At 36.3% G+C, this 16,104-nt stretch overlaps 1 protein-coding gene across 8 annotated transcripts in view; it reads right to left on the reverse strand.

Moving 5' to 3' along the window:
* The window catches only part of CCDC15 (coiled-coil domain containing 15), a 54,390-nt gene that overhangs the window by 8,489 nt on the left and 29,797 nt on the right, over positions 1-16,104 (reverse strand). For all 8 annotated transcript variants that reach the window (XM_036859919.1, XM_036859918.1, XM_036859922.1 and 5 more), the window contains one exon: positions 15,366-15,469. In XM_036859919.1, coding sequence (XP_036715814.1) covers positions 15,366-15,469 — 104 coding nt within the window. The remainder of the gene's footprint in view (positions 1-15,365; positions 15,470-16,104) is intronic.

Genomic DNA, 16,104 nt, shown 5'->3' on the forward strand with positions numbered 1-16,104 from the left:
GCTTCAGTAGTTGTGGTGCGTGGGCTCAGTAGTTGTGGCTCGCGGGCTTAGTTGTTCCGTGGCATGTGGGATCTTCCCAGACCAGGGGTGGAACCCATGTCCCCTGCCTTGGCAGGTGGATTCTTAACCACTGCACCATCAGGGAAGTCCCTCAAACAATACATTAAAAGGATAATACATTATTACCAAGTGGGGTGTAACCCCAGGAATGCAGGACTGATTTAACATTCGAAAATCAAACAATGTTATTCACCATATTAGCAAACTAGAAAAGAAAACCTATGATCATCTCGCTAGAGAGGAAAAAAAAAATTGACAAAATCCAACATCCATTCCAGATAAAGATTCTCAACCAACTAGGAAGAGAAGGGAACCTAAGAAAAAACTATAGCTAACATCATACTTGATGGTGAAAGACTAAATGCTTTCTCTCTAAAATCAGGATTGTCCACTCTCATCACTTCTATTCAACATTCTGGAGGTTCTAGCCAGTGAAATCAGGCAAGACAGAGAAATAAAAGACATCCAGATTTAAAGGAAGAAGTAAAGCCGTTTTTGTTTAAAGATGACATGATTACCATGTAAAAAAATCCAATGAATTAATAAGTGAGTACAAAGATCCATACCCAAAATCAACTGTATATTTCCATATACTAGCAATGACAACAACAAAATCAGCAATTGAAAATTTCTAAAAATACCATTTACAATAGCTTCAAAAATATGAAATACTTCAGGATAGACCTGACAAAAAATGTGAAAGACCTATACACTGAAAACTATAACTGAGAAAAATTAAAGGAGAGCTAAATAAATGTTCCTGGGTTGGAAGACTCAATATCATTAAGATGTCAATTCTCCCCAAATTATCTATAGATTCAACACAATCCCACTCAAAATCCAAGAAGGTTCTTTGGTAGAAATTGACAAACATTTTAAAATTCATATGGAAATGCAAATGGCCTAAAATAGCCATGGCGACTCTGGGGAAAAATAAACTGGAGGGCTAACACTACCTGATTTCAAGCATTATTATAAAACTATACCAATCAGAACAGCATGGTATTAGCATAAAGATAGACAAATAGATCAGTAAAACAGAAAAGTCCAGAAATAAACCCACACATATAAGGACAGCTCATTTTTTTTAACATCTTTACTGAGATATTATTTGCATACCATAAAGTTCACATGACCATAATGTAATTTGAGAACATTTTCATCATCCCCAAAAGAAACCTTGTACTCATTAACAGTCACCTTCCACCCACTCCCACTTAGCCCTAGGCAAACACTAATTTTTCTGTCTCTATAGATTGCCTGTTCTTGACATTTCATATAAATGGGATCATACAATATGCAGCCTTTCATGACTGGCTTCTTTCACTTGGCATAAGTCCATGTTGTAGCATGTACTGGTACTTCATTCCTTTTTGTTGCTGATATTCTACTGTATAGATATTATCTGTATCTATATATTTTATTTATCTATTCATCAGTTTATGGACATTTGGGATGCTTCCACTTCCTGGCTATTTTGAATAATGCTGCTATGAACATTTGTGTAAGTTTGTGTGTGGACGTACATTTTTAGTTCTCTTGGGTATACACCCAAGAATGGAATTGCTGAGTCATACGGTAACTCTATGTTTAACCTTTTGAGAAATTGCTAAACTGTTTTCCAAAGTGATTGTACCATTTTACATTCCCCACCAACAATGTATGGGACTTCTAAATTTTAGACATCCTCATCAGCACTTGTTATAATTTGTCTTTTTTATTAGAGCAATTCTTATGTGTGTGAAGTGGTATCTCACTGTGGTTTTGATTTGCACTTCCCAATAACTAATGATGTTGCATATCTTTTCAAGTGCTTATTAGCCATTTATATATTTTCCTAGGAGAAATGTCTAGTTAAATCCTTTGTCTACCTTTTAATTGGGTTATCTTTTTATTATTGAGTTGTAAGAGTTCTTTTATATATTCTGACTACAAGTCTCTCATCAGATATATGATTTGCAAATAATTTCTCCCATTCTGTAGTTGTTTTTTCACTTTCTTGATGGTTTTTAACTTTGATGAAGTCCAACATCAATCTTCTCTTTTATTGTTTGCTGGACAACTGATTTTTGACAAATGCACAAAAGCAATGCAGTGGAGAAAGAATAACTTTTCAGCAAATGGATATCCACATACAAAAAAATAAACTTCAAACTATATGTGAAAATTAACTCAAACTGGATTGCGGACCTAAATGTAAAACCTACAATGATAATCTTTCTAGAAGAAAACAAAAAAGAAAATTTTTGTGACCTTGGGTTAGGCAATGATATCTTAAATATGATGCCAAAAGTACAACATATTTAGTCATTCAGGAAATGTAAACTAAAACCACAATGAGATGCCACTACATACCTATTCAAATGGCTAAAATGAAAAAGACTGACCATACCAAGTGTTGGTGATGATGTAAGGGAACTTGAACTCTTACAAGTTATATTACTCTTGCTGGTGGTAATATAAAGTGGTACAACTACTTCGGAAAGCCTTTTGACAGTTTCTTTAAAAAATGAAATATATACCTACCATGATGATGCAGTCCACTCTCAGGTATTCACCCAAGACAAAAGGTAACATATTTCCAAAGACTTGCACGTGAATGTTCACTGCAGCTTTATTTGTAATAGCCAAAAACTGGAAACAACTCAAATGTCCATCAAACTATGAATGGATAAACAAATTGTGGTATATCCATACAATGGAATACTATCCAGTAACAAAAAGGAATAAACTCTTGGTATCATAACAACAAGGACAAAATAATTACTCTGAATAAAAGGAGCTGGGCCCAAGAGTACATGTTTTATGACTCCAGAAAATGCAAACTAATCTATAGTGACACAAAGCAAACCAGTGGTTGCCTGGGGAAAAAGGTGGGGAGGGCAGGAAAGAGGTGCTACCTAGGGCATGAGGAAACTTTTGAGGATGATAGATATGTTCACTATCTTGACTATGATAGTCGTTGTGTGTGTGTGTATGAGAGAAAACATCAAAGTTTACACTTTTATATGTGTAGTTTATTGAATATCAATTATGTTTATTCAAAAAAAAACACCTACTTGCAGAGAGGAAGTGAGTTGCTCAGTGAGAAAATTGTCAGAAAACCTAACTTAAGAGCTTTTGTTAAGAAATATAATTACTTCAAGGCTAGAACTTATAAATATATTCTGATAATGTCAGTTGCTAAAAATTACTTTGAAACAAATGAGCTATTGTTTTCTGAACAGTAGTGTGAGGTCAATTCATACTCACACCTCTTCAATAAAGCATGAACTGCTGAAAATTCTGGGCTTCTATCCATTTGTAGCAGGTTATTTGCTCCAGGGGAATTATGGGCTTCCTTTTACTTAGATTAACACAGGGATATACTAAAACCCAGGAAGCTGTCCTATAAAGGCTGAAAGATCAGGCACTGGAAAAGCACAAGAAACTTGTGTTGTACGTGCAACTAAGTCCATCCAGATTATGACAGCTAATCTCTGGCCACCTCTAGCAGAGTGACAAGGCCACTTTGAACAAGGATTTTCTTATACCTGTTCTGCCACACTTGCTGTTCTTTCTTGAGCTACAACTGTAAGTCTAAGTTGAGTATTCCTCAAAGAGTATAGAACATAAATATAGCTTTTATGGTATGATTCAAACTCAAGTGCAATATAAAGTTGTAAGAGGGCAGAGGTAAGAAATCTCACTATTGTCACTTGGGCAGAGAGATAATGTTTTTATAACTAGCAAGGATCAAGATTTAAAGGCATATAAGGTTGTGTACTAGGAATGTGAGAAAGGTAATGTGGAGAAGAGCCACAAGACACATACCTCTTCACAATTGATTTTTTTTTTTTTTTTTTGGCTGTGCCGCAAACTATGAGAGCTCTTAGTTCCCCCGAACAGGGATCGAACCTGTGCCCCCTGCAGTGGAAGCTTGGAGTCCTAACCACTGGACCACCAGGGAATTCCCCAAAATTGACTTTAAAATACACATCGCTGTGCTCTCTTAAAATATAATGCATGAAATAAGAGAATAAAAGGAAGAGATTAAAAGAGTACAAAAGTTTAAAGATAAGCCTAAGATCATAGGTGCCCTTGGCTAAAGATCGTCTTATATAAAGATCTTATTCCAAAGAGAGCCAGTAAAAAAAGTAAATGTTTTTAGGACATTCATATTTGATTAGTTCAATAACTCCTTAGCTTGTGAAAAAGGCGAATGTGAAAAGATTTTTCTGTAGATAAGAAATTAAAGTGAGGTTTTCAATAGTGAAACAAATGGAGCCAAGTGAATTACAACAGAACAGCTTAGTTACTGGTATAATTCTCTATACCATTTATTCTCTATACCAGTAAACTAAGAGCTAAGGAAACACGTCAGCATTGTTTCTCAAATGTTGGTAACAGGACAATTACTAGAAATGATGGAATCAGCCCTTTCCCCCTTCTCCCCCATAGCTACTCCTCTCCTCACAGTCAAACATCTTAAGGGTTGTCTAGCTTTCTCTCTCTATTTCCTGATCTCCTCTCCCACGCCAATATGGCTTATTAAGACCCATCAATCACTCCACCAAAACAAGTCTAAGGTCAGTGGTGGCCTACAGGTTAATCCATCTAGCATTTACATTCTCAACAGGGGCAACATTGTACCTAAGGCAGCAAAAATTGATTCAAGGGAGCAAAATATCTTAGATATTAAAATAGTTTGGGGCTCTCCAAAAAGTCATAGTACATAAGCAGAAATACACTACATCTAGGCATTCTCCATATCTTACACTATGCCTTCTTCCCAGGTGACTTTACGCATACCATCTGCTTCAGCTACCACCCACTACCACCTGTAACTCATTAAGCTACAGTACCAGCATAGACCATTCCTCTGAGATTCAAACCTACTTAACTACCTGCCAATTTGACATTCCACTTGAGTGTCTCAAAGGTATTTATCTGGGAAAAGAATCCGCAGCTTTGGTCAGATTCTCAGGTTAAGAACTACTGCCATACAGTAGTTTCAGAAAGGATCATAAAAATAAAAAATGGCAAAAACCAACTAAAAAAGTTGATATAAACAATTATTCTATAAACAAGTTTATTCTTCTCGGATGTCTTTAAAACTTCTTGCATAAATATACCTTTTAGCTGACACACAATAGAAACTAAACTAGGTTGGAAATCAACATGTCAACATATCGGTTTTTCCCAGGGCACTGACGTGAACACAATTATACTGGTTCTCTGGTTATGCTAAAAGGTATTCTAAAACCAGTGTCAGACTTTCAGTAAAAGAGAGTAAGAATACAAAACACTGCAAATTGATTTGTAAACTTGCTACACTGGGTGTTTGCATAACTAAACAACAAGTAGATGTCAATATTTACATTTTGAAGAGAATCCTGAAAAGAAAGTGATATCACAGGCAAACTGCATTAAAAATATATTCTTATAATTACAACAACAGCTCAAAAACTCTTGTTAGCTATCTTCCATATAAAGTCACACCACTAATCCTTTACAAAGTTAAACCAAGATAGAGACCTAGAACTAAAATCGAGGGCTATCTTTTTGGCTCTATGGATTCATACTTCTTGACCAATCACAGAAATTTGCCAACACTAACACTATCAAATAAAAGGAATTCTGCATCCAAGAATAAGAAATAGATTTATTTCAGGAGTTAAAAGAGGTGCTCTGTTAGGTGGTGGTGATGGGATGAACTGGGAGATTGGGATTGACATATATACACTAAGAAGTATAAAATAGATAACTAATAAGAACCTGCTGTATAAAAAAATACAATAAAATAATATTCAAAAAAAAAAAGAGGTGCTCTGTTAGAAAAATAACTTCTCAAGGAGATGACAGAAATCTTCCTCTTTGGTACAACGTGATTAAGGTCTCATCTAGCACAGTCTGAATCTTTGCCTGCTGATCCTGTTTTTCTGTTCAACTTTTTTTCTCTGTCTCTCTGTTTCTTGATTCTGATAGTATTCTTCCTTAGTGATTTCTCAAATCATTACTAAAAATAACTTAATATTTCCTACTGGACACTCTACTTGGATTTCCTTTAAGAACTTCAAATCCAATATGCCCCCAAACTAAACTTATCCTCTCCACCTCCACCTCCTTCCTGGAAAATGTTTCATAGTACCCCATTTACCTGGTGGCCTAAGCCATAAACCTGGGACTTATCCTTGAATTCTCCTCTGACAATATTTTATTAATTCTACCTCTTTTGCTCTTAAAACTGCCTCCTCCTCGCTGCCTTCCTGGCCCTGGCTTATAACTTATTGAAGTTACAGACTTCAAAGTGCTTAGGTGATGGAGTCAAATAAATCTGGGATTGAATCCCAGTTCTGCCATTGCTAAGTGTGATCTTAATCTTAGGCAAATTACTTAAACTCTCTGGGGCTCATTTTCTCATCTGTAAAATAAAAAGAATAATAAAATTTACCTCATACGGTTATTGAAGTAGGCAAATGAGCTAATGCCTCTAAAACACCCAACAGTATGTCTGGCATATTGTAAACACTCAATGAATGGTGGCTGCCACTACCCTGCAGGACTGTATATCAATTAAATGATACAATAATCTATGTAAAGCATTTAACATGCAGTAAGGGCTTAATATTTAGTAACCTTTAAAAAATTAATTTCACCTTTCATCTTCTGTATAAGTATATTACTTCAATAATACCCTAACATCTAGTCTTAGCCATTTTATCTATTCCTCACAATGCCTCTAAATGGCTGTTTTCAGGATAAAATCCAAATTCCTTCTCATGACATACAAAGTTCTTTATGATCTTTCCTCATTTTGAAGGTTTACTTCTTGCCATTCCTTTAGCTCCAATCACATCCAACTCAGAAGTGTCCTATTCTTTCATGAGTTACTGCTTTTACAATGCTATTCTTTTTGCCTAGAATTCCCATCTACTCTTTTCCCCAATCCAATTCCAATTTTGTCTCATACTACTTCTTCTAACCCTTCACAACTCAGCCCAGGAAGCCTTCCCTGTCCTCGAGAAAATGGACCCAGCACCAGCAGCAGCAGCCTTGGCGCATGTCCTGGCCCTGGGCAATTTATATCCCAGCGAGGCTTCCTGGGGGACTGACTTCTCTCTTTTTTTTGTGATTGAACAGCTCTGCCCCATGGGGGGCCTTTTTCACACTTGAGTTCGAAACACAGTCTCCGTGCTCTCAGACATTCTTGTAATTTTTTCCTTCTAATGACATAAGAAGAAAGATTTTATTTTACTGATATTTTACTTGATTATTTACATTTATGTTGATGAAAGAAATTAGTCTGTAACATTGCTTTCTTGTAATACCCATGACAGGTTGGTATTAAGGTTATACCGTCTTCTATAATTATCTGGGAAGTATTCCCTGTTTTCCATTCTCTGGAATATCTTATATAAAACTTGGTATTATTTTTTCCCTTAAATATTTGGCAACTAACATTTATTGAGCATATACTACATGCCAGATTCTATACTAAGCTCATTTACTATGTTACCTCATTTAATCCTCACAGCAACTTTCTAAGGTACATATCATTATTATCCCTGTTTTATAGAGAAGAAACTGGGGCTTACAGAAGGTAACTTTCCCAAAGTCACAGAGCTGGTAGGCAGCAGAACTGGGACTTCAACACATGTATCCCCATGTTCTTAATCACTTGCTATACTGTCTTGTAATACTTAATATATGGTATTATGATTACCTATTCATTTATCTGCCTCCCCATTAGTCAGTGAAATCTATCTAGTAAGATCCTTGAAGGGTGGGATCATGTCTTCCATTTTTTGCACCTCTTAAATCTAGCATCATGTCTACCAATTAAAAGATGCTCAATAAGTAGCTGCTAAGTGAATGAATGAAAACATATCATTTGATTCTTAAAACAACTGGGTGAGGTAAAGTGGTTATTATCAATCCAGGTTCAGAAAGCAGGTATATGTTTACTTTAGAATGTTGCTAAAATGGCTTCTGTCTTTACGTTAAAACATATAACCCCCATGCAAAGAAGGCATACATGATTTAGTTTCTTCAACAAGGAAAAAGCAAAAAATAAATTTTAATTACTTGCAAACTGTCAATGACAACAGATTTAATGTTCTGATACCATCTGTAAGACAGAGACCTTCATATTTTTTCTGGGGTCAAGAGTATAAATCCAACAAGAAAAAAGATTATCTGGTGAGAAAATGGCAATAAAACAAAAGCCTTAAGCAGAAAAGCTTTCAAAGAAGGTCAGCAGTATAGCTAAAGAAGAATTCCCCACCGACTATGCCATGTGGTAGGGATGTCATAAGAAGATTTAAGGTAGACATAAAATACCCACAGCAGGGATGTCCTGGCTTCAGTTAAATGAACTGAAATTTCCATTCTGTCTTTTGCCTGATGAGTCTGTAAAAACGCTTATATATGGGCACCACAGAACTGAGATTTTTTTTGATGTAGATCAGATCATAATTATGGCAAAATAACTAGGTTATAGTAAGACAAATCTGGCCTAGATATAAGAATGAACGTCCGAGAGCCAATGTCCTTATGTATTGTTATTTGGGAGATTATATCAATATAACTACAATCCTAAAGAATATTAAGAATAGAAAAGATCCTTGAAATATTTAAATAGAATTCTGCCTAAAGGATACCCTAGACAACCTCATGAGGATTCTTCCAAGCCTCTCTCTTCTAACCCCAATCCAAAATACACATACACACACACTTTTTTACTGCAGCAGTTTTTGTCAAGTTGCTTTTAGGACAAGAGTATTATAACATATCTCAAAGGGGAAAAAAAATGTGAGAATAAAAACATACCAAAGGAACTATTAAACACCTCACAGGAAAACTATTCTCACCAGTGGACTGCCACATAAAAATTTCAGAAGTCTTTGTACTCTCTATAGCAAAACAAACAAGATATTCAGCAAGGGGTCCCTTACAATGTAGATATTGCTTAGGCTCCCAAAGTCAAATATGCTAAAGATAAAAAATTGAAATGCAGAAAGAATAGAAAAAAATGATTTACTTCCACCAGTGAAAGACAATTCTTTTTTTTTTTTAATTTATATATTTATTTATTTTTGGCTGCGTTGGGTCTTCATTGCTGCGTGCAGGTTTTTCTCTAGTTGTGGCAAGCGGGAGCTACTCTTTGTTGTGGTGCACGGGCTTCTCATTGCGGTGGCTTCTCTTGTTGCGGAGCTCGGGCTCTAGGCGCATGGGCTTCAATAGTCATGGGACGTGGGCTCAGTAGTTGTGGCTTGCGGGCTCTAGAGCACAGGCTCAGTAGTTGTGGCACATGGGCTTAGTTGCTCAGTGGCATGTGGGATCTTCCTGGACCAGGGCTCGGACCCATGTCCCCTGCATTGGCAGGTGGATTCTCAACCACTGCACCACCAGGGAAGCCCAAAAGACAATTCTTAAATATCTTGGAGTGTTTACTTTGGTCATTTTGTTCATCATCATTGTTTTTGCAAAAAGCTTTGTTTCCATTGAGTCCATAGCTTGGGAGCAGTTCAGGGGTGGTTAAGAAGCTGCCCTGGGGAAGGAGGCACAGGCTCAGGCAGAAGCCCCAAGGACAGCGGCCTGCAGCAGTGCCCCTCATAGGCCACTGGGTCTTCTTATTTTACTTGGAATATTTACATTTATGCTCATGAGAGAAATTAGTCTGTAAGTGTTGATTTCTGGTAATGTCCTTGTCAGGCTGGTACTAAGATTACGCTGGCCTCTACAATTATTTGGGAAGTATTCTCTGTTTTCCATTCTCTAGAATAGTTTATGTAAACCCTGGTGTTATTTTTTTCCCTTAAATATTTGGGATCCCCTAATGAAGACATCTGAGCCTGGACCTGAACTTGAATTTTTCTTTTAGGTAAGATTTTTTTTTTCAGTAAGTGATTTAATTCCTTTATGTGATATGGGTTTACTCAGATTTCTATTCCTTCTTGCATCCATTTTCAGTTTTTTATTTTTACAGGAGTTTGTCTATTTCATCAAAGTGATCAAATTTCTTAGTGTAAAGTTGTTCATAATGTCCTCTTATGAACATTTAATGTTTCTAGGCTCTGTAGTAATGGCTCCTTTTTCATTCCTAATACTGGTAAATGATGTCTTCTCTCATTTCGTTTCACTGATTAGTAAAAGAGATATGTCCCCAGCAAAACTAAATTTTCGGCTTTGCTGATTTTCTCCATTGTACGTTTGTTTTCTATTTCATTGATTTCTATTCTTTCTGATTTCTTTCTTCCGGTTGGATTTGCTATTGTTTCCTAGCTTCTTAGGATAGCAAATTATAATGTCGATTTTTCAGCCTTTTCACTTTTTCTGATAATTTCAGTTGAGGCTGCAATGTTCCCTCTAAGCACTGCTTTAGCTGCATCTGAGAAGTTTTGATATGTTTCATTTTCATTCTTATTCCCTTCAAAGCACTTCCTAATTTCCACTATAATTTTATCTTTGAAAATGTACTTCTTACTAATTTATAGCTTAATATTGCTATAGAGAACATACTCTAGAAGATAACCCAGGATGTGATCAACTTTGGTAAACGCCATGAACACTTGAAAATATATTGTCTCCGTTCGGTGTTTTTATGAATGTTTTCATTTTTCTTAAGGAAATATCTAGCAGTAAAGCAGCTGGGTCATAGCGTAGGTGTACATTTACCTATATAAAAATACTAAACAGTTTTCTAAAGTAGCTGTGCTCTTCTCCTCTTTCACTTTAAATACATGAGTTAGTTAATCTACACCCTTGCCACTATTTGGTACTGTTAAGTTGGGTTTTGTTTGTTTGTTTGTCTGTTTAAGCTATTCTAGTGAGTATGAAGTGGTATCTCATTGTGCATGGAGTGCATATTTTAAGATCCTATTTTTTAAATTTCAGACTTTCTATTTTATTCTATTTTAAAGATTCCAGTTCTCTGGTGAAATTCTCCATATTTTCATCTATTTTCTCCATCTTTTCCTCTATTTACTTAAAAATATTAATCATGTGTTTTAAAGTCCTTGCCTGATAACACCAGTATCTGTGGCATCTGTGAGCCTGCTTCTGTTAACTTGTGGTTATCTGTTCCTATCTCTTGACATGCCTAGAAAATTTTAACTGAATAATATTGTTTTAAAATTTTTTATAGGCTCCAAATTATGTTATCTATGACCAGAAAGAGTTTACCCTTTTCTCTGCTAGGCAGAGAGTGCAGCGTTCATCACTTTTATCCAATCAAGACACTTGAGCAGAAGCAAGAAGAACTACAATTCTGCAGCCTGTGGAAAGAAAACCACATTCACAGAAAGATAGACAAAATGAAAAGGCAGAGGGCTATGTAACAGATGAAGGAACAAGATAAAACCTCAGAAAAACAATTAAATGAAGTGGAGATAGGCAACCTTCCAGAAAAAGAACTCAGAATAATGATAGTGAAGATGATCCAGGACCTCGGAAAAAGAATGGAGGCAGGGCTTCCCTGGTGGCACAGTGGTTAAGAATCTGCCTGCCAATGCAGGGGACACGGGTTCGAGCCCTGGTCTGGGAAGATCCCACATGCCGCGGAGCAACTAGGCCCGTGAGCCACGACTACTGAGCCTGCGCGTCTGGAGCCTGTGCTCCGCAACAGGAGAGGCCACGACAGTGAGAGGCCCGCGCACCGTGATGAAGAGTGGCCCCCGCTCACCGGAACTGGAGAAAGCCCTCGCACAGAAACGAAGACCCAACACACCCAAAAATAAATAAATAAATAAATTAAAAAAAAAAAAAAAGAATGGAGGCAAACAAAGATCGAGAAGATGCAAGAAATGTTTAACAAAGAACTAGAAGAATTAAAGAACAAACACCTAGAAGAATTAAAGTGCACACGGAACATTCTCCAGGATAGACCGCATCTTGGGTCACAAATCAAGCCTCAGTAAATTTAAGAAAATTGAAATCATATCAAGCATCTTTTCTGACCATGAAGCTATGAGATTAGAAATCAATTACAGGGAAAAAACCGTAAAAAACACAAACACATAGAGGCTAAACAATACATTACTAAATAACCAAGAGATCACTGAAGAAATCAAAGAGGAAATCAAAAAAACCTAGAGACAAATGACAATGAAAACACGATGACCCAAAACCTATGGGATGCAGCAAAAGCAGTTCTAAGAGGGAAGTTTATAGCAATACAATCCTACCTCAAGAAACAAGAAAAATCTCAAATAAACAATCTAACCTTACACCTAAAGGAACTAGAGAAAGAAGAACAAACAAAACCCAAAGTTAGCAGAAGAAAAGAAATCATCAAGATCAGAGCAGAAATAAATGAAATAGAAACAAAGAAAACAATAGCAAAGATCAATAAAACTAAAAGCTGGTTCTTTGAGAAGATAAACAAAATTGATAAGCCTTTAGCCAGACTCCTCAAGAAAAAGAGGGAGAGGACTCAAATCAATAAAATTAGACATGAAAAAGAAGTTACAATGGACACCACAGAAATACAAAGCATCCTAAGAGACTACTACAAGCAACTGTATGCCAACAAAATGGACAACCTGGAAGAAATGGACAAATTCTTAGAAAGGTATAAATTTCCAAGACTGAACCAGGAAGAAATAGAAAACATGAACAGCCCAGTCACAAGTAATGAAATGGAAACTGTGATATAAAATCTTCCAACAAACAGAAGTCCAGGACCAGATGGCTTCACAGGTGAATTCTATCAAACATTTAGAGAAGAGCTAACACCCATCTTTCTCAAACTCTTCCAAAAAATTGCAGAGGAAGGAACACTCCCAAACTCATTCTACAAGGCCACCATCACCCTGATACCAAAACCAGACAAAGATACTACAAAAAAAAAAAAATTACAGACCAATATCACTGATGAATGTAGATGCAAAAAGACCTGAACAGACACTTCACCAAAGATGATATACAGATGGCTAGTAAGCATATGAAAAGATGCTCCTCATCATATGTCATCAGGGAAATGCAATTTAAAACGAGACACCACACACTCCTATTACAATGGCCAAAATCCAAAACGCCGACAGCATCAAATGCTGACAAGGATGTGGAGCAACAGGAACTCTCATTTATTGCTGATGGATTGCAAAGTGGTACAGTCATTTTGGAAGAAAGTTTGATAGTTTCTTAGAAAAATGAACATCCTCTTACCATACAATCCAGCAAATGTACTCCTCAATATTTACCCAAAGGAGTTGAAAATTTATGCCCACACAAAACCTGTACATGGATGCTTATAATAGCTTTATTTGTAACTGCCAAATCTTGGAAGAAACCAAGATATCCTTCAGTAGGTGCATGGATAAATAAACTGTAGTACATCCAGATTTTAGAATATTATTCAGCACTAAAAAGAAATGAATTATCAAACCATGAAAAGGAATTTGAGGAATCTTAAATGCATAATACTAACAGGAAAAAGTCAATCTGAACAGGCTACATACTGTATGATTCCAGCTATATGATATTCTGAAAATATTGGGTTGGCCAAAAGTGCCTTTGGTTTTTAAGTAAAAATAAAAGACACATTTTTTCATTTTCACCAAGAAGTTTATTGAACAGCATATTCACCCTTTTGTTCCACTACCTTCTGCCATTTTTCAGGCAACTTCATAATTCCATCTTCCCAAAACTTTTTATCTTTTTGAGCAAAGAACTGTTCCAGGTGCCTTTTACAGCTTCCAGGGAATTGAAATTTTTTCCATTAAGAGAATTTTATAAAGACCAAAATAAACGGAAATCCAAAGGTGCAGTGTCTGGTGAATGTGGCAGGTGAATCAGAAGTTCCCAGCCAAGCTGTAATAGTTTTTGCCTGGTCATCAAAGAAACATGCAGTCTTGCATTATCCTGATGGAAGATTATGCGTTTTCTGTTGACTAATTCTGGATGCTTTTCATTGAGTGCTTTCAGTTGGTCTAACTGGGAGCAGTACTTGTTGGAATTAATCGTTTGGTTTTCCAGAAGAAGCTCATAATAGAGGACTCCTTTCCAATCCCACCACATATACAACATCACCTTCTTTGGATGAAGACTGGCCTTTGGTGTGGTTGGTGGTGGTTCATTTCGCTTGCCCCACAATCTCTTCCTTCCGTTCCACATTAGTGTACAGTATCCACTTTCATCACCCCTCACAATTTGTTTTCAAAATGGAACGTTTTCATTACGTTTAAGTAGAGAATCGCATGCGGAAATACGGTCCAGAAGGTTTTCTTCGCTTAACTTATGTGGAACCCAAACATCAAAGCGATTAACATAACCAAGCTGGTGCAAATGATTTTCAGCACTTGATTTGGATATTTTGAGTATGTCGGCTATCTCCCGTGTGGTATAATGTTGATTATTCTCAATTAATGTCTCGATTTGATCGCTATCAACTTCAACTGGTCTACCTGACCATGGAGCATCATCCAGTGAGAAATCTACAGCACAAAACTTTGCAGACCACTTTTGACATGTTCAATCAGTCACAGCACCTTCTCTATATACTGCACAAATCTTTTTTTGCATTTCGGTTGCGTATTTACCTTTCTTGAAATAATAAAGCATAATATGCCAAAAATGTTGGGTTTTTTCTTCCATCTTCAATATTAAAATGGCTACACAAAAATTCACCAATTTTCATAAGTCTTTTTTTAAATGCACGCTGATATGACAGCTGTCACATACAATCTAACAAACTTGTTTTGAATGAAGTTAAAGACAACTAAGTGCTACTAGAGCCATCTTACAGAAAAACCAAACGAACCTTTTGGCCAACCCAATAGCAAAACAATGGAGTCAGTAACAAGATCAGTGGTTGCCATAGGCTGGGGGAAAGGAGAGATGAATACACAGAGCACAGAGCATTTTTAGGGCAATAAAACTATTCTGTATGATACTACATTTGTAGATACATGTCATTATACATTTTTCAAAACCTATAATAATGTACAACACTGAGAGTGAAGCCTAATGTAAAATATAGATTATGATATGTCAACGTAGGTTTATGAGTTGTAACAAATGTATCACTGTGGTACAGGATATTGACAGTGGAGGAATCAGTCCATGTGTAGGGGCAGGGAGTAAATGGGAACTTTTTGTACTTTCTGCTTAATTTTGCTATGAACCTAAAACTATTCCCAAAAAAAAGTCTATTAAAAAAACATAGCTCTTAACCATCTTTTAATACTATGACCCAGATCAAAAATAGTTGTTTGCACTATGGATAAGAAGGTAAAACCACTGCTTGATTATTTCTAAAACCTAGCTTCCAAAATCATCTTAACTGGTAATTTAAGGCTCACAATGAGGATCAAAGAACTTACTTTTCAATTTTCTTCCTTTGTTCTTTTTGCCTTTGTTGTTCTTTCACTTGTTCTCTTTCAATATCCATGAAGAGTCGTCTATATCTCAGGTACTGCTTTTGACGCTAAAGAAAAGAAGTTAAAATTGTTAAGATTCCGCTCTCATAGGACTTTCCAAGAAAGGAAAATATCCTTGTGCCATAGACAAGAAAACTATATGATACAAAAGTCACAGGGAATTAAGTCCTTAATTTCCTTCTATTTATGGTGACTCAGGATAATATCACATATAGCAAGAGATTTATATTTTCAAGCACATAGCTATTAGATGTAACAGACAAATCAGAAAAAGAAGTACTAATTTAGTTTGCCCTTAGCATGGTCAGTTGTCAATAGCACTTGAGGAAATGATTATATTTAATATGATAAGATACATACTATATTTACTCTGTGTTCCCAAGTAGTAAGTACCACAGAAGCAGAGCCAAAGAAAGAATGTAAGAGGTATTTTATAACAGAACAACGTCACTTTAACTTTTCAAAATTAAAACCACACTACAAAAGCACACTCTAAGCCTAGCCTAATATGGTGGGGAGGAGGGAAGATTGAGGAATATCAGAGCATCATACTTTTAAAGGGAACAAGTATAATAAAAGCAAATGCTGGGGCTTCCCTGGTGGCACAGTGGTTAAGAATCTGCCTGCCAATGCAGGGGACATGGGTTCGAGCCCTGGTCCGGGAAGATCCCACATGCCACAG

Source organism: Balaenoptera musculus, chromosome 8 (genome assembly GCF_009873245.2).
Source record: "Balaenoptera musculus isolate JJ_BM4_2016_0621 chromosome 8, mBalMus1.pri.v3, whole genome shotgun sequence".
NCBI classification, from domain to species: domain Eukaryota; kingdom Metazoa; phylum Chordata; class Mammalia; order Artiodactyla; family Balaenopteridae; genus Balaenoptera; species Balaenoptera musculus.